The sequence below is a fragment of the Pararge aegeria genome, chromosome Z (assembly GCF_905163445.1).
Source record: "Pararge aegeria chromosome Z, ilParAegt1.1, whole genome shotgun sequence".
NCBI lineage: Eukaryota > Metazoa > Arthropoda > Insecta > Lepidoptera > Nymphalidae > Pararge > Pararge aegeria.
The window spans coordinates 15,870,538-15,898,120 of NC_053208.1; the positions used below are offsets into that span (position 1 = coordinate 15,870,538).

A 27,583-nucleotide genomic window follows, 5' to 3' on the forward strand; every position below is an offset into this window, starting at 1 on the left:
TTTTCAATTTTTCTCCCATATAAGATGACTCTCCTTACCTCTACCCTCCATAACCAAAAAGAAGATATCGACCATAGATACGGATAATGGAATTATACTCTATGGATTTGACCAATTTATGGGATCTGATCTTTACTCTGTGTCCAATCACTTCATTATTAAATTCTGGGGGCGGCGGTTCTGTTGTCGGCTATCTTCACAAGGAATCTAATAAGAATTGTACCTAAAAAATTTATTTGTTTGCAATTTTTTGGAGTAAGTTTTTAACGCACTAAAATTTTCTTATTAAATATTAGTGATTTATCATACCAAGATTGATACAGCAAATTAGAAAAAATGGCGAGTTGCTTGGTTTCATAGTATTCCGTTAACGTCCGTACTTCATATGGTGTGAAGGTGTAGTTATCGATTACTTCTTCCAGAATCAAGAAAATCGTGGGTGGCCGTAACATGGGAGACGATGTAGACGAAAAGGACGACTGTAAAAGGTAGGTAAATTATTTTTATGGACAATTTACACATAAAGGATCCAACCCAACCTTTACGTCGATTTCGAGAAAACGAGACTTGTAAAAATTTGATTAAAGTAATTAAAATGCGAAGCATTTATATCAACACACCTTTCTGCCATGCCATGGAAAGGCTGCTACTCCATACTTATTAAATCTCTCTACGTCGTGTTCCTCATTGCTGAGGGTCGTGACCCCTTCCATCTACAACGGTGATTTTGTGCCATTTGACTCTGCTTTTAGCAACGTGTAAAGCAATATGCCCTTTGATGTCGAGAGCAGTTCCGATTTGATCCAACCAACGAATCGGGCTACGTCCGTGAGGTCTCTTTCTTTCCACTTTGTTTATATCTTTTCAAGATTGTCTTCAGGCAATGTGACCAAAGTACTCGAGAATCCTCTGATGACAGGTGGTTGATAGCCTTCTTGTAATTTTAAGCTGTCTCAATAGTGAACTGCAGCAGTCTCCTCCAGCACCCAATCTCAAAAGCATCTTTACGTTGTCTATCAGCTGCTTTAATGGTCCATGTCTCAGCAGCATACATAAATATAGGATAAATATGTGCGCGGACCAGATGCAGCATTGTCTTGATTGAGATATTCTTGTCTTTCCAAGTCCTATGTAGCTGCGTAGCTGCTGTACTTATTGAATAACAACATTAAATTATCATCAACATCATATCAACCCATTACCAACCCACTACAGGGCACCGGTCTTCACCCAAAGTGAGATGGGTTCTTTAAAAGTGCATGCTGGGATTCAAACTCGCCCACAAGAAAGTGAAGTCAAAGTCAATAATCATTAATGAAAAATTTAGGCCATCATCAGATTTTTTGCTCGTTGCATATTTAATTATGTCAAACAATGTTGAAGATTCAATATTAAATAAATTCAATATTAATATTAAAAAATTATTTTAGATAATATTTTTCGTCTGATTGCCACAGTAGTTAACCACCCTGCTTTCTGAGTCAAAGGCTGTGGGTTTGATTCCCACAGCTGTAAAATGCACACCCATTTTGAACAGGAATATTTTTCAGTGTCTGGGTATTTACCTATATATTATAGGTAATTATATATAGTTTTCATAAAAATATTCATCAGTCATTAGTACCCATAACACAAGCTACGCTTACTTTTGGCAAGATGGCAATTTATTTATTTATTTAATTAAAGTATAAGAGGGTCTTGGAATCAGTATTTGAATAACTTTTGGAGTCTGAGTTCAAAAAACAGCAGACACTCAACTTTCAATGTTAATTATGTGCATTTTAATCCTTAGCACTCATTACTAACACTAACACTAATAACTATTGTGAGGGAGCTCCTCTGTATATATAAATCGTCTTTAAGTAGTTGGATTGAAAAAAAATGAGATCAAAATTGGATACATAACAGTTCTAGTAAATAAAAAAAAAAAACCTTTACATTTTCAGTGTCTAGTTCACAACAACACAAGACACTAATAAAGTAACTTAAAACAAACTCAAGGCCCTTTTATTTTATAAAAAAATAATAAAATTACAATACAAAAAATAAACAATAGTTTTATAAAAAATAAATTAAATTAAATTAAAATAGCCTTTATTAACTGAATAATGAATTTTTGCTTATACACTACAGAGTAACTAAATCTATAATTACTTATTTAAAAAAAAATCATAAAACTTTGTAACACCAAGACACTAATTAAGTTACTTAAACCAAAGTCTTTTTTTTCTCTATAGTTTTATAAAAAATAAATAAAATAAAAGTTTGATATCAACTTTGAACTTATTACTTAGCATCTGGTAATTTGTTGTAAAAAGATGTATATTACAATTACCCTTAAATGAATTACTAGCCTAGTAAACTGCACGTCAAGGTTATTTTTACTTCTGATATTAATATTGTTACAGTCAACTTTCTTTTTAAAATTTGTTATATTTTTATGTACATAAATTAAATATTCAAATATATATTGATCATGCACCATCATAATTTGAGTTGCTTTAAATTTATCTGCTTTAAAACAATAAAATAAATAAGCTCATTATTTGTCTTTCATTATTTTCTTACTAGAAAAAAATCACATGGGTGACATTCAGCTTTTTTCACTTTCCTCTGGGTTTTTCAATCACAAATATTCAAGAATTAGAAAAATCAATATATAATATAAAAATATACTACTTACGTTCTTAGGTATACACTTCTGGGGGTGCTAGGCCCTCCCTAACAGCATGTTTATATACTCCTGTAGCCCAAGGTACGGTTACTATTCATGAGCTCTCTGGTGGCACAAGGAATAAGGCAAATGTGTGTAGTAGGGAACCATACAGTGGTGTGCCTGTTTGCACGTATGGTATGCACAGGGTATGTTCTAAGCGGGATGATAATATAAATTGAAAAAAAATCCTGTATGAGATATAAAAAACTTAAAGATATGCCTATCTTTAAGTCTTTTGAAATAGTTATGAAATCTCCAGATTTTCTCCATTTTATATCATCTGCATACCTTGTGCATGTCCTCTGTGCACGCCACTGGAACCATATTCCCCCACCAGTGATGATAAGGGTTAACACCTGTACCTCAGGTTGATGGACACAGGCCAGTACTTTGTAGGCTGTTTTAATGCATGTTCTGCAAAGTTTAGCTCTGTTAATAAGCGATGATTTACCACTTCCAATCAGGTGGGCTTTCTGTCACTGTCTTGGTCCGTCAAATATTACTCCCTAAAAAAACTCCCTTATAATGTGACACTTTTATTTTATTACATTATAGAATATATATTTGTTTTTTTAGGAAGACACGTAATCTTAGTGAGAAAAAACGACGAGACCAATTTAACTCGCTTGTGCATGAGTTGGGCTCAATGATAACAACGCATAATAGAAAAATGGACAAATCTTCTATTCTCAAATCTACTATAGCCTTCTTGAAGAATCACGAAGGTATCAATATTTTATACATCACTAAGGGTGTGATTATATTGTGTGGCTGTGTTATGCGTGGGCAATTAAATTAAGCAATTTATTGCTGCTGTAAGTCACAGGTATATCCTTAAGCTGTAAAACCATGCCACGACTCGCCGCCGTTTAATATAATCACAGTTTATTATAATATAGTTAAACTTCTAAATATTATAATATTTAATAAAGATTATCTCCCCTTGTCAGGAGATATAATCGTGGGATGTAATTTTTGGCTTGCTGGGCAACTGGCCTGATTTATATTTTTCTGAAGAATATCTACTTGAAATTTATTATATGTATGTAGGTAGATAGTGGAACATAGTCTTATTAAAGATAAAATATAGTTATAGTTTGAAAAGTGGCATAGTGTAATAAGTTGAGCAGTAACATAAATACATGTACTAAAATGAAACCTAATTGTACATTGAACACTCTAAATGATACTGAAGACTTGCAGTTAGATTTTTACCTTTCTAACTTCTAGTTACATATAATATAAACAAAAAGTCTTACTTACAAACTAAACCTTTAGTGCATTTTTCCTGTGAATTATGAAGGAATGTACTCTGACAAAGGGGACAGATTCCATCAAACACTCAACTGGTGTGTGTAATACACATGCTAAATAATTTTTTTTATGAATTTATACCAGACAAGTTTTTAAATATTTCTGATACACTATTGTTTTTACGAAATTGTTTTCACAACAATTGTTAATATTTATAAATATTTTATTTTTAGAAATAATCGCACAAGCAAGAGCATATGATGTGCAAGAAGATTGGAAGCCGGCTTTCTTATCAAATGAAGAGTTTATATATCTAGTTCTTGAGGCACTAGAGGGATTTGTTATTGTGTTTTCAGCAATTGGTCGCATCTATTATGTCTCTGAAACTGTTGCTTCAATATTAGGCCACAATCCGGTAACTATATTGACTGATATTTAGAAGCTATAGAGTTAGTATGTATGTCAAATCATAGGAACTACCAGTATAAAATGCATAATACAACCTATTTCATGAATAAAATTTACATGTACATGAAACAAACATAAAAACAATAACTATGAGTTTTTGTTAAACTGGATCACCCCTTTTGCAAGGTGCCTATTTATTTTAGTTTCATAACCACAACCATAAGTATACCTTACATTGTTATCAATAAAAATAATTATATGAAATTTAAGAAAAAGTTCAATAAATGCTTCAGGTAAATGAAGCTGTTTTTACTAAATTTTCTCTATCTCTTAATTTCAGAATGATGTTGTGGATAAAAGCATATATGATTTTGTATATGAGGAAGATCGGCCTAATCTCCATGGATTACTTCAAAACCCAGATATGTCAGTCCATGCACCACCAGGGGCTAATACAGGTATGTAAATAATTTTACGTGTTTCCTTTGGCTGTGTTCCATTGCTTTCGTTGTATTTATAAGTTTTTTAGGGCTTTTGGTAAATCTGTGAATTTTATTACAACATTTTAAATTGACCCTTTCCAATTGGAAAGCCTCCCGAACAAGCCGGTTTCCGAAAGAGCTTTAGACCGGCCACTTTGCTTAGCGTTTGTAGACTATGAGAAAGCCTTTGTTTCGGTGGAAACCTGGGCTGTGTTAAACTCTCAGCAGAGATGCCGCATTGACTACCGGTACATCCAGATGTTGAAGTGTTTGTACGAAAACGCCATAAATACAGTTCGTATACAGGCCCAGACTACGAGGCCGATCCAATTTCAGCGAGGAGTGCGACCTTAATAGGATGCTCAATGACCTTAGCAGAGTTTCTCAATAGGTGGACCTACGTATGAACATGAGCAAGACAAAAATTTTGTCTAACGCTCATGGTCCGCTCCACCCAGTGATAGTTGAAAACTCTGCACTCGAAATTGTAGAGGAGTACGTTTACCTAGGACATCCAATCGAGTTAGGTTCAATTTCGAGAAAGAGGTGAACCGCCGAATCCAACTTGGATGGGCAGCGTTCGGGAAACTTCGTGATATCTTTTCGTCCAAAGTCCCTCAATGCCTGAAGACCAAAGTCTTCGAACAGTCCGTGTTGCGAGTGATCACTTACGGATCTGAGACGCGTTCGATAACTAAGGCTCATAATACTCATAAGGCTCAGGGTCACTCAGCGGGCGTTGGAAAGAGCTATTTTAGGAGTATCTCAACTTGATCAAATCAGAAATGAGGATATCTGTAGAAGAACTAGAGTTACCGACATAGCTCAACAAGTTGCGAAGTTGAAGTGGCAATGGGCGGGGCACATAGCTCGGAGAACTGATGGACGTTGGGGTTCCAAGGTGTAAGAGTGGCAACCCCGGTCCTGTAAGCGCAGCGTTGTTCAAACGACATCAAACGTGTGAATTGTGGAGTTTGGAACGCCCTACAAAAGATCTATGTTCAGCAGTAGACGGTTGATTTGATGATGATGATGATTTTAATTGGTTTAATATTGCTCCATACGTAGCCTATGTACTGAAGGTGGAAATATATTTTTTTAAATTTACGAATATTTTATCACACCTGACTCGGTGACTCCTAACAAATTAAAAATCACATATTACAAAGTTATAAAATTCATTAACGTAAAGTAATATATTCTACCGATTATAATATATTTCAATCAGTCTTACTATAAGATTTGTTATTGCGTTGAATTTTTTTTAAAAATTTCGTTTATTACTTCAGTATTTGAGAACATTATAAATGTTTCCTCTTCTCCGCTATGAATTATTGATCGAGCTTTCTTTTAAAGAACAATACGGCGTAATGAAGAAAGCCTGCAAACTCACACAAATTTTGTACAAAACCCTTTTCGCAAACGGGCATTCTGAGTAACGTGACTTTTTAATTTTTGGCTTCACATTGGTCCTTTCGAACAATGACCAACTTTTTCCTAATTGCGAAAGACTTGTAAACTTATCGGTTTTTTATTGTTGTGTTATTTCTTTTGTTAGTATTTCTTAATGTTAGTTGCCTGCCTTGCCTCTTGTTAAAGTTTTGAAATTGAACGAAATTAAAGCTTGCTTTGCTGATTATTTTTTTCATATAACAGTTTTTGCGACTATAATTGCACTGTGACGGGGTTACTAGCTTGACTGTGCGCCCAAATGCATGGACTGATTTCAATGCGGTTGTTTTGTTAGAAGGAGTTGTCGTCGCGAATCTCCTTAGCTATGCTAGCCGATTGAGGATTATAAGCTTTTTCCGCAGCTGGCGTCAAATTAGTCAAACAATTGATAATTTTTATAAATTTCCCCTTTACAATTTGAAAGGATAATGGTCAAAATGTATGGGAATAAAACCAAGGCTCGGCGAAATGTTACTTATATTACTTATAAATGAGTAAGTAAATACTACATAGGGGGATATTGCTATTCGAATTTTGACTTGGGTCCGTATTCAATGTGCTAGTAAAAGGAGCATTAACAGTTACAGTTTCGTTTTAAAAATGTATACATATATCATGTGAACTCTAAAACCTTCTCTCTTATGAGACATGACTTATTGAGACTTTCTACATTACTGCATCAAAGTAGGACCAGAGTCTTAGTAGGACATTGATAGGCTGATCATGATGAAGTAATCTGAATGAAAATGTGATGAAATAAGATGTTAATAACTTGTAACCAGCCTTATTTTCTATGAAAGTTAGCCCTTGACTGCTATCTCGCCTGTTGGTAAGTGATGATACAGTCTAAGATGGTTGGCTAATCTGTTAGAGGTATGGTGGTTAGATTAAACCGTTCTTATGCGACGTCGTACCGAAACGCTAAATCCCTTAAAAGCATGTTTTTGTCGGTAGGGTGGTACATAGACAAGGAGGAAGCCTCCCACGCACTCTTATGTATTTCGTACTTTTCTGACAGCCTCTAAGATATAAACTTAAAATAAATATCTTATGTAACTACCGTTAAGTATAAATTACGGGCTTTGTACCTAAGGCCACCTGTTAGCAAAATATTTAATAATTTATCATTGACTCAATACTTTTTACAATGTTTTTAGTGATAAGTTGGAATGCATTGCAAACTTGATAGTTGTTATGTTTTATTATGTGCTGTTGTGATGCTGCTGTTTTTAATTTTCCTTTTGGTTTAATTTTCCTTTTACCCACAATGTTATATGTTATTTTTTAATTTTTGTGTGCATAGAAGTAGTTTTTGTTTTTGATTTCATTTTTTTTTTTATTTATTGTCTCTGTTTATACAAGTACTTCCATTTTATGTGATTAACCAACGAAAAAATATATTTTTCTAGGGAAATAATAATTACAAACTAAAATTAATATTTACAATAAATATAAGCCGTCTAACTGTTCACTTATGGGCATGGTACCCAAAATGCTGGCGTTATTTTGGTATTTTGATTTCATTGAATATAGGTTGAGGCAGAATCTAGAGAAAATTGTAAACTCTATATTTTATAACTTAGAGGCTGTGGTTTTTTTTATACAAGCTTTGGAATTTGTCTCAAATGAGTAATGAATAATGCGGAATCAAGATTATAATCTTCTTAGTATTTGACGCAAAATGGCGATTTTTTCAAATTTAATTGCATTATCAGGCTAATACTTAAGTTCATTCAGGGGAGAGGCACACCATATTGTCTAAAATACCCTGATTCATAGGATGTTAGTGATGATGACCAAGATCAAACCAAAGATCAAATTTAAAGGCTGAATTTTACCTAGCCTTACCTAAGTCTGCGGTCTAAATATAATTAATTCTAAAAGATCTTCTATGCTTATTTATTTAAGTTGGATGAACACGTACACTTTTGTAGATTATTGTGATTTTTGATTGTAGATAACGAGATAAGGTTCCACTGTCACCTGCGTAGGGGCAGGCTTGATTTCCGTGAAGAGGACTCATACGAACTTATTCAGTTTAGTGGCCATTTCAGTAAGTATCCTCGAATGCACTATCAATATGATATTGACGACGCTCTTAAAAATTCAATAATTCAAAATTTCTTTATTCATGTAAGCCTAACATAGGCACTTATGAAGCGTTCATACATATACGAGTATGTTTACATAATTGTAAGGGAATTGTGATAACTTCGTACGCCAACTTAAACCTAAAGCTACGAGGGTTCCAAACGCGCCCTGGTCCAAGAAGATCCCACAACAAACATAGGCGGGTAACTTTTTTTTCTGTTATCACCATCTCACAGTTTACTTATATTAAGCTATGAAGCTAGAGCAATTCGTACACAAGCTTCTTTATCGTTCAAGTAATCCTTAATATTATAATAGGATTTTTCTGTAAGCTTACGTTTTATACAAACTTTGAACTTATTGAGAGACATCTTAAAGATTTCATTTGGTAATTTGTTATAAAATAATATACAATTGCCTTTGAATGAATTAGCAATTTTGTGTAGCCTAGTAAACTGCACAACAAGTTTATTTTTGCTCCTAATATTAATATTGTTACTGTCCATTTTCTTTTTAAATTTTGTTACGATTGACATAAATTAAATTTTCACATATGAACTGACTATGCACCGTCATTATTTTAACTGCTTAGACTAGCTAGACGCTCTAATTCATCCTTACTAATATTATAAATGCGAAGTTTCTTTTTGGGTCCTCCCTTCAGGTCCTAACTTAGCAACCTATGAGCTTGATTTTTTGTCACAGAGTTAGTTGAAAGGACGGATAGTGATATCGTGGCTACTTTTTATCCCAGAAAAACAAACGGTTTTCACGGGATTTGTATAAAAACGTGATAAAAGCGGGCAAACAGATAGTTTAGTATAATTTACCGACTAGTTTAACTAAAAACTTCAGTTATATACTATTGAACGATAAACAATTCGTTGTTCTATCCCCCCAATTCCATAAGTTTTATAAAATATAGCCAATTTGTGATCTCCATAAAAAATAGTTCAAAAAAACAAAGACACGCTTGGTTTATAAAACTAAATTAATTTGTAACTTCAAGTTTAGCTTATTTGTAAAAGCGTGTTTTTTTAGTTTTTCTTAAATTATGTAGTACATATTTCTATTAGAGTAAAACATATAACCACAACGGTAACCTATTCACACTCAAATTTGTTAATATTAGAGAAATCGCCTAAAGATTAGGGTTGGAAATTAAATTTAACATCATTCCTGCCTTATCGATTTTAGATGAAATTATTTAAATCACCAAAAGTTTTATTTTGCAAATTGAAATATTGAATATTTTATCAAATTAGTGTAATCTATCGTCGATATATCTACAAACGAAATGGGACCGTTTGAAGAGGGTCATAATCACAAAATCAAGTCTCAAGGAGTCAGTTACAAATTCTGGTGAAGCTAATAAAAAGCGTGTAATAGAATACCGAAGTGGCGCAGTGGGCAGCGACCCTTCGTTCTGAGTCCAAGGTCGTGGGTTCGATTCCTACAACTGCAAAATGTTTGTGTGATGAACATGAATATTTTTCAGTGTCTGGGTGTTTATCTGCATATTATAAGTATTTATGTGTATTATATTCATGAGAAAATATTCATCAGCTATCACAGTACCCATAACACAAGCAACGCTTACTTTGGGGCTAGATGGCGATGTGTGTATTGTCGTAGAGTATAAAAAAAAAAACGAAGAAAATAGCATTGTAAAAGTTATCAAAGGCCTACACTACAATAAATTAACCATTGAAATCTTGGATATGCGTCTTAAAAAATTCAGTTTGTATTAAACGTAAGCTTATAGAAAAGTCCAAGTTCAAGCAATTCTTGTATAAAGATATGCTCGTCAAGGCTTCAACGATCTTCATGAAATTTTGTATACGGGGGGTTTCGAGGGCGATAAATCGATCTAGCTAGGATTCATTTATAGAAAATGTCATTTTATTTGTGTTTTCCGGTAATAACCGATTTGGTGCAGACGAAGTTGCACGGGTCAGCTAGTTATAGTATAAAGGACTACGTAATCGATAAAAAAGCTTGGCTGTGAATGACCAGGTTGCTCTTCTAATAATTTTAAATGTCAATGTGAGATGGTGATAAAAAAAACACCCGGCTAAGTTTGTTGCGGGCTTCTTCTTAAACCAGGATGCGTTTGGAACGCTCGTAGCTTTAGTAGTAGTTTTAACTTACGAATATGGTTATCGCCATCATCTCACTACCGTGGAATAGTCATGATATGTACGCATCAAAAGTGCCATCTATGGGCCTACTTGAATAACGATATTTTTGACTTTGACTTTGACTTTGACATACCCTATGCATACCCTCTATACACGCCACTGCCTACGCCTCAGGTTGGTAGCCACATAGCGGAACTTCTCACATGTGTTCCTTGGATACTCTTCGAAGTGTTGCTCTGTTAATAGACTACGGTTTCCATTTATTATCAGGTGGACTAGTTGCTTGGTTTATAAGTGATATCTAAAAAAATATATAAAAAACCAGGGTAACTACTGGTATTTATTTATTTATTGTAAATTATATTGTTTAAAACTCAGTTCTAAGTGTAGTTCAGAATTTTTTAGCCATCCTACTGGACGTTACACATCTTTGGACTATGTCTTTAATCAACTGAAAGAATAGGGTTATAGTATATCGTATAGATCATATTTTAGCAGTGGCGTGCATAGAGGGTATGCAGATGGTATAAAATGAAGAAAATCTCCAGTGCGAGTTATAAATACTTAAGGGTAGGCTTTTTATAACTCTTACAATGCCCATCCTTAAGTTTTTTTTTAACTCGTACCTATTGGATATTTTCTTCATTTTATATCATCTGCATACCCTGTGCATACCCTTTATGCACGCCACTGTAGTAGTGTATTTCAAAAATTGTTTTATTAAGATTAGATTTATAGTTTTAAAAACTACAAATAAAACGTTTCTCATGTTTTTTTTTGATTTTCAACAGGTACTGATATTGAACAGAGTGCCAACTGCGATATAACTTTTGAAGATGAAAATGAATCCAGGTAAATGATTCTCACTTTTGTCCGGCTATTTTTGTCGCGTAGTATATTTATTATTAAAAAATATTATTTTATATATTTAAGTGAATCGTTTTTTTTTTTGAGTTTGTTGAGAAAACAATAAGAACACAATATCGCGTCTTTATGGTCATTGTTTTTATTTATTTAAGCGCACTTATTTGTTTGTATTTTTAAAATATTCTTTACAAAAAACTCAATGAAAAGATTGTTTACTATATGAGATAAGTTACAAATAATGGATTGATTTTCATTACAGGCTCGTATACTTCTGCATTGCTAGGCTATGTACGCCTCAACTCGTCCGGGATGTTTCGCTTGCGGACCCCAATCGCAAAGAGTTCACTTCAAGGCACAGTTTGGAATGGAAGTTCCTTTTCCTAGACCACCGCGCTCCTCCGATTATTGGCTATCTACCGTTTGAAGTGCTGGGCACATCTGGTTATGATTACTATCATTTTGACGATCTGGAGAAAGTTGTCACCTGCCATGAAGCATGTGAGTGTGTCTTAAAAAATATTTTATTGTCTATGGGTATTTCAAGGCCAACTTTCAGTTCAACTGACATTTTGTATCTTACTCAAGCAATTTTGGATCTCATACTTATGCCCTTATTGTCTAACGATTAAGGCGAAGTCTGAAGAAATAAAAACTCTTAGGTGATAACTATTGGTGAGCGGTTGATGTTTGCCTACGAATCTCCTTAAATAAGGCGTTACTTATGTCGGCCTTGCCTTGTTCGTCGTTACTGAAAACGGGCATTACCCTTAAAATCAATAACAATGTGGACACCAAGTTTTATCATTATCCTTGTTTTAGTTGATCCTCTATTTCTCGATCCGATCTGATTTCTGAAGTCATTTTTATATCCATTCGCGAGTGTAAAAAGTCATAACTTTTCTATTAGGAAGTTAAAATTCTCATAAATGTACGGTTTATTTGTGTAACAAATAATTATGCGTTTTTAGTGATGCAAAAGGGAGAGCTAACCTCGTGCTACTACAGATTTCTAACCAAGGGACAGCAATGGATATGGCTTCAGTCACGATTCTATATAACCTACCATCAATGGCATTCCAAACCAGAGTTTGTTGTATGCACACATCGTGTTGTGAGGTAAGCTAGTTGTTACTAGCTCGCATTGATGTTGCTTCGTAGACGACAAATTTTCCATTTCTAAACACTTTGAAAAGTAATTATCGCACGTAACTGAAAAATGCAAGATAGGCTTAGTGTTTCCGCAGATTAGATCTATAATTTTTTATTTATCTAAATCTTATGCAAAAAATGACATGTTCCTATTCTTAGAAATAGCCTTTTTGAATACATTTATACTATACTGACTAATTGTCATTGTGCTATTTAAAGTAATATAATACATCCCATCATCTTGCCCAATGAATCAAATCTAATCGTTTGGTATAAAGTTAACAACATTTTATAACAGTGCCCTTTGACCATTGTTAGGAAAGTTAAACGAATGTTAGTGTGTAGTTCCCGCCGATATTACATTTGGTAGACTAGACTAAACTAGACTAACGACCTGTTTATTATTATTTGCTTGTCGCATTATATCTCATAATATGCGATAGGATTGTAAAACAGTTTGATAATTTTTACAGCTATGTTGACGTGGACACGCCTACAAAGGAAGAAAATATAGAGGAAGAAGAAGCAGTATCACCTGAGCCATGCCATAGTAGGGTAAAGGAGCAATCCCCAGTTTCCTCCGCCGCAGTGTCACCTGTATACATTTCTGAACCTGGTGAACCCTATGGGAGCTCTCAGTCTCCATCACGGGTAAACAATGGCTTTGTTTTGTTCAGATAATAAGAAGGAGTTGAATGCAGGTCTGTGTTCAGTTTACTTTCTACTAAGTTTAAAGTGTTACAAAAAACAACCAACAACCAACCACCAACCACACAAAATCTTCGATAAATACTTGTATAAAATAAAGTCGGCTTGCGGGACGGTCCAATCGGCACGTTCATAGCGTACTAGGTTGCTATGAACGTGCCGATCATAAAATTATACATCCGTACTTAATATTATAAATGTCAATGTAAGTTTGTTTGTTACGCTTTCACGCAAAAACTACTTAACCGATCCTCATGAAACTTTGTACACATATTCTTGGAAGTGTTAAAAGTAATATCGGATACTTTTTATCCCGACATTAAGCTCGGTTCCTTTGAGAGAGGGAAAGAAAGTGTTTGACCGATTTAAATAATTATTTTTGTACTGTAGAAGTTATAAAATGTGTTATATTTTGCCTAACCTTTGTGTAGATCTGATGAATGTGGTTGGAGATAGAGGACAGAATTCCACAGCAGACAGCAGAAAACCTCTCATTTAAGGCTTAGCGATACTGAATACTTTAAATTTTTTTAGAACTACAACTAATTTCAATGCCATATCAAAAAACAAAATCAAACGCGGACGAAATCTCGGGCAACAGCTAGTTTAATATAATATACTTTAAACAGAGCCTCATCTTACGTTACGGCGTATTCCCCTAATTTTAAAAATATGGTGTTTACACAGAAAATTACTGTTATATATACCATATATATAAAAGTATTTTATAAATACCATTAATATTAATTGCATATATTAAATTATGGCATTAATTATGCCAATATTCTAATGCCAATAATAGCCGGAACTTATCACACAGTTCATAATTAACGTGGCAATTATGAACTGTGTGATAAAGTTCCGGCTTATCCAGAAATGTATTCTAAATTATATATTATACCTACCTACCTCTAAAGCTATACTAATTGCTCATTGTACATATCCCTTCTAACTTGTTTTTACACTTCTATATATTAGTAAAATCATGTTGAAAAAGAGTTTTGATTTTATAAATTTAAAAAGCATATAAAAATTTTCGGAACCGACAGGATTTGAACCTGCGACTCTCGGGCAATCGCGGGCTGAGCGCCTTCACCAATTAAGATACGGCTCTCTTACCGTCGATGCCGAAATTAGTATATGCCTTTCACATCAGTCTTATAGCGACTGTAGCGTCATCTAGTAGGAAACGTTGCAGTTTCGATCTATTTTTTCAAATGTCCATATTACAATGAGACCCGTTTGAAACAAGAGATGACGCTTTTTTTTTTTTTTTATATTTTTACAATTTTTATTAGTGTTTTTACTTACACTTGGAGGAATTATCAATTTTATAAATTTAAAAAGCATATAAAAATTTTCGGAACCGACAGGATTTGAACCTGCGACTCTCGAGCAATCGCGGCCTGAGCGCTTTCACCAATTAAGCTACGGCTATCCTACCGTCGATGCCGAAATTAGTATATGTCTTCACATCAGTCTTATGAATTTTGATATTAATTATATTGCATACCCTATAAACAACCGCTTGGTCCTTTGTCAAACAGGCGCAGTCAGTGAAGTCGGCGGCAACATCGGCCGGCAGCACCAGTGCTACCGTCGCTACAATGGGCACTGCGAACACGACGGCTGGCACGTCGTCGTGGCTGCGGCCCTCGTACAGACCCTACGGAGGCGACTCCGAAACCGCGTCGGTTTCGGGCGACTCGCGATCGTCGCACCGACATGTTCCGCATGATGTAAGTTTTCTTTTTTTTTTATATATTCCACTACAAGTTAGCCCGACTGCAATCTCACCTGGTGGTAAGTGATGATGCACTGCGGGATTTGTAAAAACTCAAAATAAACGCGGGTGATAGCTGGTTATTAATGCTCACCCTGTTGTTTTGCCTGGTGGGAGGCTTTGGCTGTGGCTAGTTACCACCCTACCGACAAGGCGTGCCGTTAAGCGATTTTGTGTTCCGGTGCGATGCCGCTTAGGAACCGATTTGAGGTATGACTACCATACTCCCTAACAGATTAGCTCGCGACTATCTTAGACTGCATCGTCACTCACCACCAGGTGAGATTGCAGTCAAAGCCAAGTTAGCTTTTTGAAAGTGCTGATGTGGTCCAAGAGTAACGGGATATCCCTAATCGCTTTTACACGCATTTGAAAACATTATGGATAACTCTCAAGCATGCAGATTTCCGTACGATGTTTTCCTTCACCATTAAATCAAGTGATATTTTATTGGTGAAATCCCTACTAATATTATAAATGTGAATGTAAGTTTGTTTGTAAAGATTTTTCGCCAAAACTACTTAACCTATCTTCATGAAACTTTTTATACAAATTCTTGGAGGTATTATAATTAATGTAGTATACTTGTCATTGAAAAAAAAAATTACGAAAGATAAAAAAATGTTTGTGAAAAAATCTAAAAATCTCATATATGACTATAGGTGTAGGTGAAAAAATCTAAAAATTACGCGGGCGAAGCCGCAGTTCACATCTAGTCACATATAACTTTGAAAAGTAAGAGGTGTGTGCTGGATCCCTCGTGAGAGAGCGAACAGAGTTAGCAAATCTTATATAAAAGTGAAACTACGAAATATTTTTTGTACAGCCTCGAATCACTTGCATGACTTCCCAACAATAACATACTTTTTTTTTTAAATTTTGTACAACATTATTTATCGTACCATTGTTTGGTATAATAACTAATGAGTACTGTAACAGTTATTAGCGCAGACTTACTGCCAAACTTGAAAATGTTTAGTTGTTAAATCATGTAATTCATTATTAAAATTGATAAGAAAAAAATAGTGAAGCCGAAGCCCGAACCACTAGGCTCTCACTCTCTCTCTCTCTCTCACTGCTGTAATTTTGTGTGCTGTATTAAGACGAATACGATTTGCTTTCAGGCATCTGTCATCGTCCAAGAACCACCGATCGTGCCGCAGCAAAATATTGGTGCGCAATATTTGGAACCAGTTCCTTATGTGGGCGCGGTCGGTATGGCCAGCGTACTCCCGTTGCCTTTGCAACCTGTTCCGGTCATCGTTGCGCCCGGACAGGCTCAGTTACAGGTAGGTGCATTGTACGACGACGTACCCAGCTGACGGAATGCTTTTCAGAAACTGCGCTCATCAACTTGTGGCGTCTGTGTTAATAAGTTGGATGCCTCAAGTGCCTTTAATTACACGCCCTTCATATGCTAAGCATATGCCATTCAGACCGGAACACAGGCGGAAGAAATAAACAAAGCGGTAGCACATAAAAGCGTCTATCGTCATGCTTATTTCTGCCACGCTACTTACTTATTTGTTAAATACTTACATAAGAAAACTAACTTTCCTGTTAGTTAGGCGAAAAGCAAGTGATAAGAAAATAGCTGTACCAAAAATTTTGAAGAAAATTGCAATATTGAAATCTATACTACATGTTTTTTTTTTTCAACGCGCTAGTCTCTGGCACTACCTGTCGCATTCGAAATAATGCATTTGAATTTAACGTTATGGTTTCTAGGAGCCGAGAAAAACAAAACCACCGGTATCACATAGTGTTATTATAATATGGAAAACGTCACTGGAATGTTTTCAGAGTTAATTTATATTTTGCGTTTAAAAAAAAAGGTTATTACCTAAAAGCTTCCACGCAAAAAGCGAAATGATGGAGCAAGTGTTTTGTTTGTTATATTTAAAAAATAGCTATAACTAGTTTCAACTTCGACTATTCCTGGGTTTTATGTTAGCGATCGACCCGATAAAAGAGGGGTCCATATTTAAACTAAACAGTTTTTCGTTAATTAAAACCACTTGAATACACACATTACACATTGGATACACATATCTAATCGTTTATTCGGTAAGCACCTCGCCCATTTATAATGTGACCTAGAATATATAAACATCTGTCGTTGTTGCCATGGCAAAGGGACTTGTATAATTCTCTTATCTAAAATATTAAGGTTATCTTCATAATGTCGGGCTGAAGTAAACGACGAATTAGTAATCTGAGGTGATTTTTGTACGTGTATATGCGCTCATAAATCTAAGAGCCAACTTCAGCCCGGCCAAGCAAAGCGTTGTTCAACCTAAGGCAAATCCTGTGAAAAACGCTTCACGCCATTTATAAAATCCGCCAGCTTGCTTATCTCAATGTACGCAACGTTCTGTGCTTTCATTTCTGGTTCCTTAAACCGTCACAACAAGTAACAACTTCAAAAATATCTCTTACTTTAGAGTTAGTTTGACCACGTCCATATGAGGTAGGTGGCACAATCGTCATCAATTCAACCTATTGATGCCCACTGTTGGGAATATGTTCTTTGTAAGGATTTCCACACTCCATTATCTTTTACCGCTGGTGTCCAGCGATTTCCTGCGTCTTGCTTTATGTCGTCTGTCGACCTAGTGAGGGTCTACCTACATATTGCTTTCCAGTACGAGTTCGCCATCCAGCTCCTTGGGGCGCCAACCTCCATCAATTCTACATACCAAGAGTGGAGAGAGTGGCAAAGGCCGTCTCCGTAACTCTGGTTCTATGTATGTCCTCATTTTCTATATTCAACCGATTTTATAAAATTAGACCGATGGACGTCTACTACAAAGGCGGCGTACGGCTTTTGTAGGGAGATCCACAATCCTCGGTTCTGGGCCGCTTGTTTCCAGAAACTCAGCGATTCGCTTGATGTTGTCTGTCCACCTCGTTCGGGGCCAACCTAAGCTGCATTTACCGGTGCGGGGTCGCCATTCTAGCGCCTTAGGCCCCAACGTCCATCGCTTCTCTGAGCTATGCGGCCCGCCCATGACCACTTCAGCTTTGCGACTCAGTAATCGGCATAGTTTTTTTTGATCTTTAGAGACTAATGATTTTGGATAAAAATACTTCACGAAAATTCCCGAACGCTGCTTATCTGAATTAATTTGATGGCTTATCTCTTTCTTAAAATGGGGATCCACAGTGCCAATATATCCCGAATAAATATATAATAAATGAACCGGCTTAACCATAGACTTGAATTCTAAGATACACATGGGCTATGATCTGTCAAATTTCTTATTTTTTAATCGTATAGAAGTCGATATCAATAATTCCAATCAAACACACAAAATAAACAATGTTGTTTTGAATTTGACATGGCCGCAGCTCTTGTGGCGCCCTCTCACAACAGTTTTGCCTGTGGATCCCCATTCGACCGATGTGTTTCATTATTAATTCTTAAAGCTATTAAATGTTAAGGTTATCTTCATAATATCTTATTGCATGGTAATAATAACGTAGGAAATGCATGTTTATAAAAATTCATACAAATATTTTTATATTATATTTCGTCTACTGTTTTTTCATAAATTTTAGATGTAATTCATTTAATTAGTTAGTTTTTTTATAAACATTATTAAAAGATATAAGCAGCTTGGCATTCTTATTACCGTTACACGGTTACATAGATTGGGGTTTAGTTGAGAATCAGCGCTGAAGGCTTCTTTGCTTGGTAGGGACACGAAGCTGGGCTGACCATTAGCTAGTTTGTGCCTTCCCACATTATATAAAGTGCTCCAGTAATGAAAACGCCGGGGTGGCACCTATGGCTTAAGTGCTGGAACATGTAAGTGGATGTACTCCACAGATCCGCGCGGTATTCGCCTCAGTTTGAAGCAAGGCTTCAACAATAACCTATAACAATCCACTGGCTATAGGCACCCCCCAACCGGAGGTGCTATAGTATAGGAGAGTTGTATGACAGCGACAGAGATGGTGGAATGTTTGAACTAGCTTAGTCGTCGCCCGCGGGAAGTGGAGGGTTGGCAACAGACAGCTGTCTGGCATTACACGGCACAAGCAAAAGCTTTAGGTTATGCGAATTGCATTAGGTAAAATAGTGTATCGAGGTATCTACAAAGACTGCGGGATCTGTGGGCCATATAGTACAATATGATGAGAGCTAGTGACCGTAGCAGGTGCAGATGCAGCACACTCACCGCGAGCTACAGCACTTGATAGCGCGCCAGCAAGAGGAGCTGCGTCAGGTCAAGGAACAACTGATGCTGGCACGCCTTGGCATCTTCCAGCCCGTCATTAGTGTAAGTAGCCCTTTTACTTTTTATTGTTTGCACTTTGACATTCTTTTATGAACACCATTGAATGTATAATTGAATGAGTGAATGAATTATAGAACGATATAATCGAAATGAATGGATGAGTGAAGATATTAATTAATGAACGATAGAATGAATGGCCTGTACCTTATTAACCCAACTTGAATCGTCCTATTGCATCTATGTTAGTTGGAATATTCTAGTATGGAGTCATGCTACTATCCTATTTTTTTCTTTCTTAAATAGCGCCTAAACCTTTATAAATATTTATTCATTATTCCAATTCAATTTAAAAATTAATTTATTTCAAGTTGGTCTGCATTATAAGCACTTTTAGAACTTCAAGTAAGTCACTTTTAGTGGCTACAAATTATTAAAACAAATTCTTCAACAGTGTCAGGTTTAAGATGTTTTTAAAATTTTACTTGTACTGTTGATGGACAACAGATCAACCGTCAAAGACCATCTATATGGTATTTTCAGGGTTTTTTGATTATATTTAGTTATAATTTTGCTACCTACCTTACTATATGCTTTTGAAATAACTACACTTTAATTAATGTATACCAATGGTTAAGAGCCAATTATAAGGTTTAATTTTAGATTTAAATAAATTCACTTATATAAATTTGGCGCCACCAGTATAGTTTTGAAAGCCTTTAGTTACTATGGAAACATGACTTTAGAAGGTTTTTCTTGAATAATATTCGTTTATTGATTTATTCCATTTTAAATCATAAAGTCTGCTTAGTAGTATTTAGTAATTTATAATTGTTCATTAAATAAGTATTTGTGATAATGCATGCAATTTTCAAATAAAATGTCTGTCTGTGCTGGTTATAACCAACAGGCTAAAACTTAGTCAGCCATTTTATTTGATTAATTTTATAAATAAGAATAATATGTCCCAAGTCCTTTTGCCTTTACATTATATAAGGAATATGTGTCTTCAGGAAATTTGTTTTTTCCATATACGTAAATAATATATATGTTAACAAAACTGCAATTTGCATACCATAATAAAAATCCAATTAAATTGGACATGTGAACTTAATGGAAATGTGAACTTTGTCGTTTTTAAACAAATGACTTAATGTCATAAAGTCATTTGTTTAATAAAAATTGAAAATATTTGACGACGAGTGGACCACGATTATTTGCCCTCTCCTCATCCACTATTTTCCCAGTATGCAAAACTGAACTTAATAATGGAAGTTGTTATAAAAACTGACGGACTGGAAAATTGTTGACGAAGAGTGGGCTACGATTTGCCCATTCGTCGCGTACAGCGCTCTCAATGACGGGTTGTCATCTCGTTTATGACCCGTTGCCGACTCGTCCATACCACGTTGTTGAATGCGGTTGTTGATTTGGATAGAAGTTATAGTCGATGGCGAGATGTGGACTTGTCGAAGAAGTGTCCACTTGTTGATGACTCGTGGTTGACTAGTGGACGTCGGGCCGATTCTATAGTTGATGAATAGTTGACGTTAAATTTTGAATTGCGGTTTAACCAGCGTTGAAACGGCGTTGGTACGATTAAGTCGATTAATGAGGAAGTCCTTTAAACTAACTGACCGTATTGCGTTTGCTGTAGTGTATAATACACATTAAGTGAAAGAATGTGCTACGCCAATAAGTAAATTGATCAATTTAAAATGTTATAGTATAGTTTAAAATAGTCTACTATTTTAAAAAAGAGATTTTTAACTAAAAATTTTTTTTTTCGTGTTTCGTTTATGTGCAGTGTAACTAACTAACTCGTTAAACTTAAAAAAAAAAATTAAGACAGTTCATTGTGGAGTATAAAAGGGTGGGTATATTCTCTTCGCTACAGCTGCGTTCCTGATGCTTTTGACGAACGGTTCTGGATTACAAAACAGGAAGTATTAGTTTTTTTGGCAACTCTTAATATCCCTTAGCCTGGTACTCTTTGGTTTCTGATAAAATACTACTATCACTATTATATAATTAAAAGCCAATCCTAGAACACTGTTACGTTAGACTGCATACCACACGTCAATATTAAAATGTCGAAATAATTACCTACATGAAGTATATTTTTTTGTGGTGAACCTTTACATTCAACAGACTAGAACTGTTTAGTTCCAGCCAAACCTGGAACACTCGTATTCGAGACTGCATATCATATGTTAATATTTTAATATAGTCAAAATTACACAACAGGAACTATAATTTTTTTTACAACACTTAATATCTCATAGCCTGAAACTGTTTCGTTTTTGAAAGAACATTAACTACACTATAACATAATTAAAAGCCAAGCCTAGAACACTCGTACTTGAGGCTGCTTGCCACATGTCCACTCGTCTTATTTTAATTTTAATATAAAAATATCGGAAGAATTACTTTATGTATGTAATTCTTGTTAATTTGATAGTGTAGGTAGTGTTCTTTCAAAAACGAAACAGTTCCAGGCTATGAGAATTTAAGGCTTGTCAAAAAAAATATACCTCCAATTATGTAATTCTTCCATATTAAAATATTGATATAAGGTATGCAGTTTCGAATTAGATTTTTGTAGGCTTGGTGTGTAGGTTTGTTATAGTGCTAGTAGTGTTCTGGCGGATGTAAAGGGTTCAAAAAAATATTTTTAAATTGTATCAGTAATTCTGTCGATATTAAAATAATGACATATAATATGCAGTCTCCAATAACGTTCTTGGCTTGGTTTTTAATTATATTATAGTGTAAGTAGTGTTCTATGAGAAACTAAAGAGTTCTAGGCTGTGGGATATTAAGGGTTGCCAAGAAAACTATAATTCCTCTTCTGTAATTTTTTCGAAATTTAAGTGTCATATAACATGTAGTCTAGAATAAGGGTGGCCTTGGTTTTGGGTTATGTTTTAGTCTTAATCAAGCTCTTTCAGAAACCAGAGAGTTCTCACCCCTTAAATATGTAGGATTTACAAAAATATTTTTTTTTTGTATCATTTTGTGTAATTATTTTGGAAACTAACTTTTCATCTTCGTTGTGGTGACTCTGAAACTTGATTTTTATAATAATACTAGCCGTTTCCCGCCCGCTTTTCTGGGCGAATTGAAAAAGAAAATAAATTACATTTTATGTTTCATTTTTTTTTTTTTTTTTATTTGTTTATTTTTTTCATATTTTTATTATTCTCCTTTTTTTTTATTTTTGTCTGAACATAAATAGGCCCCGCGGATAGAACTGTAAGCATCGATATTGTTTAGACTTACTCAAATTCCAAATTCATCGATTTAGCCTGTATCTTTCATCCAGGTGATTTTTCTCACTAATATTCATTGTAACTTTCAATGTGAATTCATTATAACATTTCCGTGCCTTTCTTCCAAAAATTAATAATAATTGACATGAAGAAAAAAATTTGAAATGAGCATTGAAAGTTTAAGTTAAAGTCATTGCAAGTCTCATATGTGAAGTTGAAATCTGTCTAGGTTCAAGTGCGCCGAATTTTCTGTTAACTAAAATTTTCTCCGTGACATCAATTTTTTATAGAAAATTAATTGTGCATGTTTTTTATGAATTCTATTGGAATAAGAAACTAAATTTCTTTTCCACATCTCATGTGCTTGGAAAATGCATTCATTTTAATCTGTTACATTTCCGCGATCCCGCAATAAAAGAATTCGTCGGTTATGTAGTCTGCAAAAGTAAAATGAATGTAAAATTCTTAGTCCGTTGATTGGATAGCTACATGTAAAGTTAAGTTTTCGAAACCTCTCAATGACTTTTTCTCCGCTGCCAAAAAGACGATTGTTGTAAGGAAATACACGAATATCCCTACATACACGAAGATCCCCACCAAATTTGGAGTCTGTAGAAGTTACAGGTTAGAAATAAAAATTTTAGATTTTAACACCCACCCCCGCAATTCCTGTCGGAAGTAGACTTTATTGAAATCCATTTTGAGATGTTCTTTATGTGAATAATAAAAGATTCCTACCATATTTAGAATTTTTAGAAGCTATATTTCGAAATTGAAATTTTTTATTGTTAACACCCACCCCCGCGAACCTTATTGGAGGTGATTCATTGTAAAATCCGCTCGAAGATCATTTTTATATTACATATAGAACACTCTCACTAAATTTGGAGTCTATAGGAGCTATCGCTCGGAAATTGAAAATTTTCATTGTTAACGCCCCCGCAATCTTCTTTCGGGTGGGATATCGTAAAATTTGTTCATAAATCATTTTTACATCACGTATAGAAAATTCCTACAAAATTTGGAGCTTGTAGGAGCTTTAGCTGGAGAATTAAAAATATTAATTGTTAATACCCACCCCCGCAACCCCCTGTGGGGTGAGCTATCGTAAAATTCGTTCATAGCCTATTTCTACACCTCTTACAGACGATTTCTACCAAATTTGAAGTCTATAGAAGCTTTAGTTTAAAAACGGGAATTGTTCATTGTTAACGCCCCCGCAATCCCCTTTGGGGAATGAATTTCTTAAAATCTATTCATAGCTGACCTCTACATAGCAAAAGTAATATTTCTACCAAGTTTCACGTTTCTAAGTCTTATGGTTCCCGAGATTTCGTGGTGAGTGACTATATAGATGGGAATTCTTCGATTTTCATCGAAATTTTTAACTTTTTATCGGGCTTTTTTAAAATTTTCTTACATACAAAACTTTCTCCTGACAATTCTGAAGATAAAAAAAAGCCCAATTGGTCCAGCCGTTCTCCACTACCGTGAGTAGATTCTTAGCTGAATGTAAAAAACCATAATCCGTTTAATACACTCTGTTGAAATCCATGAAAACAAAAGAATCAAGAGAAAATGCTTATCTTTTGTTTTTATTAGCGGGATAAATGTTCATAAAAGTAAAACAGCATTAAAAAAATGAAGGAATGTTGGAATTCAAAAAATAGATAGCCATAAACCATCTAGGAAAAATTTCGCATCGAATGGTGGTAGTTTCATGTCGATACGATCAGTGGTTTAGGCGTGATTGAGCCTCAAACGAAGACCATTTTCATTATATATATATAGAAGATAAAAGATTATGAACTCATAATTCTCTACATACAATTATTTGGGTCAATTTGTAAAAATCTCTTGTTTTTATTTTTCTGGTCGCACTCCTGTGAAACGGCTTAACCAATTTTGAGTTTTTTTTGTTTTTCTGCTGATTTCAGTTTTGTTACATATTTGTAGTTGGCATAAATAAATACCTATACTACCTTTGGACCCGGTAGGTAGAACTGCAGTTGGTATGTTACAAAAAATTTATTTAGTTAACACCTTATAGTCCACGGTTGCTGACATGGTCTAAAACCATATACGGTGAAATACAACATTTTTTAGTTATTTCATATCGTCTGCTGTAATAGTTGCATAATTAAATTGTAATTTAGCTTGCACTATTGGCTCCTTTAAAAAGAGGAAAGAGAACGTAAGAGGAGAACGTAATCTAAAAATGAGATTTACTCATGGTAATTTGTTATTACTTTTCTTGTTATCTTGACATAGCCTTCTTGTAACAGGTCTGTATAAACTATGAAAAAATAGTTTTCTTACTAAAAATAAATCTTGATACTATCTTTATTAAATCATTCTTTAGTTTTTGATAATAATTATTCTTTAGCAGTAAAGCGCTCTACAATATTTTTATAGTAAATTCGACGCCACTATATCGTCCACTCATTCACAACCTATTAAAAACATTCTCAACTAATTTAATCGTAATAGTAGCAACGCTATTTATTAATTGACTGATTGTGTCATTTGCAGGTTCAGGATCCGTACGGGCATGCTGAGGAAATACTTCATGTTCCTCACATTCCAGCACAAATTGTCTACGAAGGCGCGCAGGCTGGTTTTCCGCCACAACAGCTGCAACAGCCGCAGCCGCACCAGCTGATCCAGCCGCAGCCGCACCTGTTGCAGTCGCACCAGGCTCAACAGCACCTGACACAGCCGCATGTGCAGCCGATACAGATGCACCAGACACCAGCAACATACAACTCCTCCCAGCAGCACACCTCCCAGCAGCCCTCCTCCCAGCGACACACCTCCCAGCAGCTCCACATCCAGCAGCACACTTCTCAGCAACACACTTCGCAGCAGCTCTCCCCCGAGCAGCTCGACTCCCAACAGCAACCCTCCCACCAGCACCACACCCAGCAGCACAACACCCAACAGCTCTCCTCCCCGCAGCACCCCTCCCCGCAGCACCCCTCACAGCAGCACACCTCCCAGCAGGTTTCCTCCCAGCAGCACCACTCTCAACAGCGGGCCTCCCAACAGCTCGGCTCCCCACAGCACCTCTCCCAGCAATTTTCCGCCCTTCAGCACTCCTCCCAGCAGCATATCTCTCAACAGCTACCCTCCCAACAGCTCTCCTTCCAGCAAAACACCTCCCAGCAGCTTGCCTCCGAGCAGCACCACTCCCAGCAGCGCCATTCCCAGCAGCGCCATTCCCAGCAGCACCAATCCCAGCAGCACCACTCTCAGCAGCACCACTCCCGGCAGCACCACTCCCAGCAGTTTGGCTCCTCCCATCACCATTCCCACCAGTATACCTCCCAGCAGCACACCTCCCAGCAGCACTCCTCCCGGCAGCTCACATCTCAGCAGCACGGCTCCCAGCAGCACACATCCCAGCAGTACACCTCCCAGCAGCACACCTCCCAGCAGCACTCCTCCCGGCAGCTCACATCTCAGCAGCACGGCTCCCAGCAGCACACATCCCAGCAGTACCCCTCCCAGCAGCACACCTCCCAGCAGCACACCTCCCAGCAGCACACCTCCAAGCAGCTCCCCGCCCATCAGCAGATCTCCCAGCAACTCCCCTACCAGCAGCACACCTCCCAACAGCATACTTCGCAGCAGCTGCCCTCCCAGCAGCTTAACTTCCAGCAGCACACTTCCCAACAGCGCATCTCCCAACAGCTGCCTATCCAGCAGCACAGCGCCCAACAGCACCACTCCCCGCAGCGCCTCTCCCCGCAAAGCCACTCCCCGCAGCGCCACTCCCCGCAGCGCCGCTCCCCGCAGCGCCTCTCCCCGCAGCGCCTCTCCCCGCAGCGCCTCTCCCCGCAAAGTCTCTCCCCGCCGCACCTGTCCCCGCCGCACCCCTCCCAGCAGCACACCTCCCAGCAACACCACTCCCAGCAGTTGCACTCCCAGCAGCTGCACTCCCAGCAGCTGCACTCCCAGCAGCTCCTCTCTCCGCCGCACCTCTCCCCGCCGCACCTCTCCCCGCCGAACCTCTCTCCGCCGAACCTTTCCCCGCCGCACCCCTCCCAGCAGCTCTCCACTCATCAGCACACCTCCCATCAGCATTCCTCCCAGCAACACAACTCCCAGCAGCTGCTCTCCCAGAAGCACACCTCCCAGCAGCTCCTTAACCAGCAGCACTCCTCCCAGCAGATCCCCTCCCAGCAGCACACCTCCCAGCGACACACTTCTCAGTTGCATACCTCCCAGCAGCACACGTCCCAGCAACACCAGTCGCTGTCAAATCCCTCACAGAAGCACACCTCGCATTCGCATGCCTCTCAGCAGCACCCATCTCAGATGCATCATTCTCAACTGCACCGCTCCCAGCAGCACCCCTCCCAGTCACATTCCTCGCAGATGCATACCTCTCAGCATTTCCCCTCGCAGTCACATTCTGCGCAGCAACAACACTCGCAGCAACAACACTCGCAGCAACAACACTCGCAGCAACAACACTCGCAGCAACAACACTCGCAGCAACAACACTCGCAGCAACAACACTCGCAGCAACAACACTCGCAGCAACAACACTCGCAGCAACAACACTCGCAGCAACAACACTCGCTGCAACAACACTCACAGCAACAACACTCGCAGCAACAACACTCGCAGCAACAACACTCGCAGCAACAGCACTCGCAGCAACAGCATTCGCAGCAACAACATTCGCAGCAACAACACTCGCAGCAACAACACTCGCAACAACACCCCTCGCAGTTGCATCCCTCTCAGTTACATCCCATGCAGCAGCACCTCTCCCAGCAACATGCCTCGCAGCCGCGTCAGCACTAGAGGCACCATGAAAATCAAGCTTAGTCCTATGCTAACGCATCTCATTCCCAACGGTAAAACTCTTGCTAACCTTGAAAAAATTAACAAGTAGCTCAGCAAGTTTGACCCTCAGACATGGGTCCTGCCCTCGTAATTAATACTAGTTATAATCAGTAATATTGGAAAACTACAATTCATTTATTTTCCGCGGGAAAATTTTAAACG

General features: G+C 37.0%; 1 protein-coding gene across 1 annotated transcript; it reads left to right on the forward strand.

The window, feature by feature from the left end:
* Positions 1 to 178: 178 nt before the first annotated feature.
* On the forward strand, positions 179 to 27,379 carry LOC120636592 (circadian locomoter output cycles protein kaput). The gene is made up of 14 exons (XM_039908138.1): positions 179 to 255; positions 423 to 488; positions 3,293 to 3,441; positions 4,204 to 4,385; positions 4,719 to 4,836; positions 8,270 to 8,365; positions 11,336 to 11,396; positions 11,671 to 11,909; positions 12,380 to 12,527; positions 13,034 to 13,211; positions 14,816 to 15,007; positions 16,176 to 16,340; positions 19,212 to 19,337; positions 25,097 to 27,379. The coding sequence occupies exons 2-14, from the start codon at positions 451 to 453 to the stop codon at positions 27,377 to 27,379; spliced, it is 3,975 nt and encodes a 1,324-aa protein (XP_039764072.1). The 5' UTR covers positions 179 to 255; positions 423 to 450.
* Positions 27,380 to 27,583: the final 204 nt, after the last annotated feature.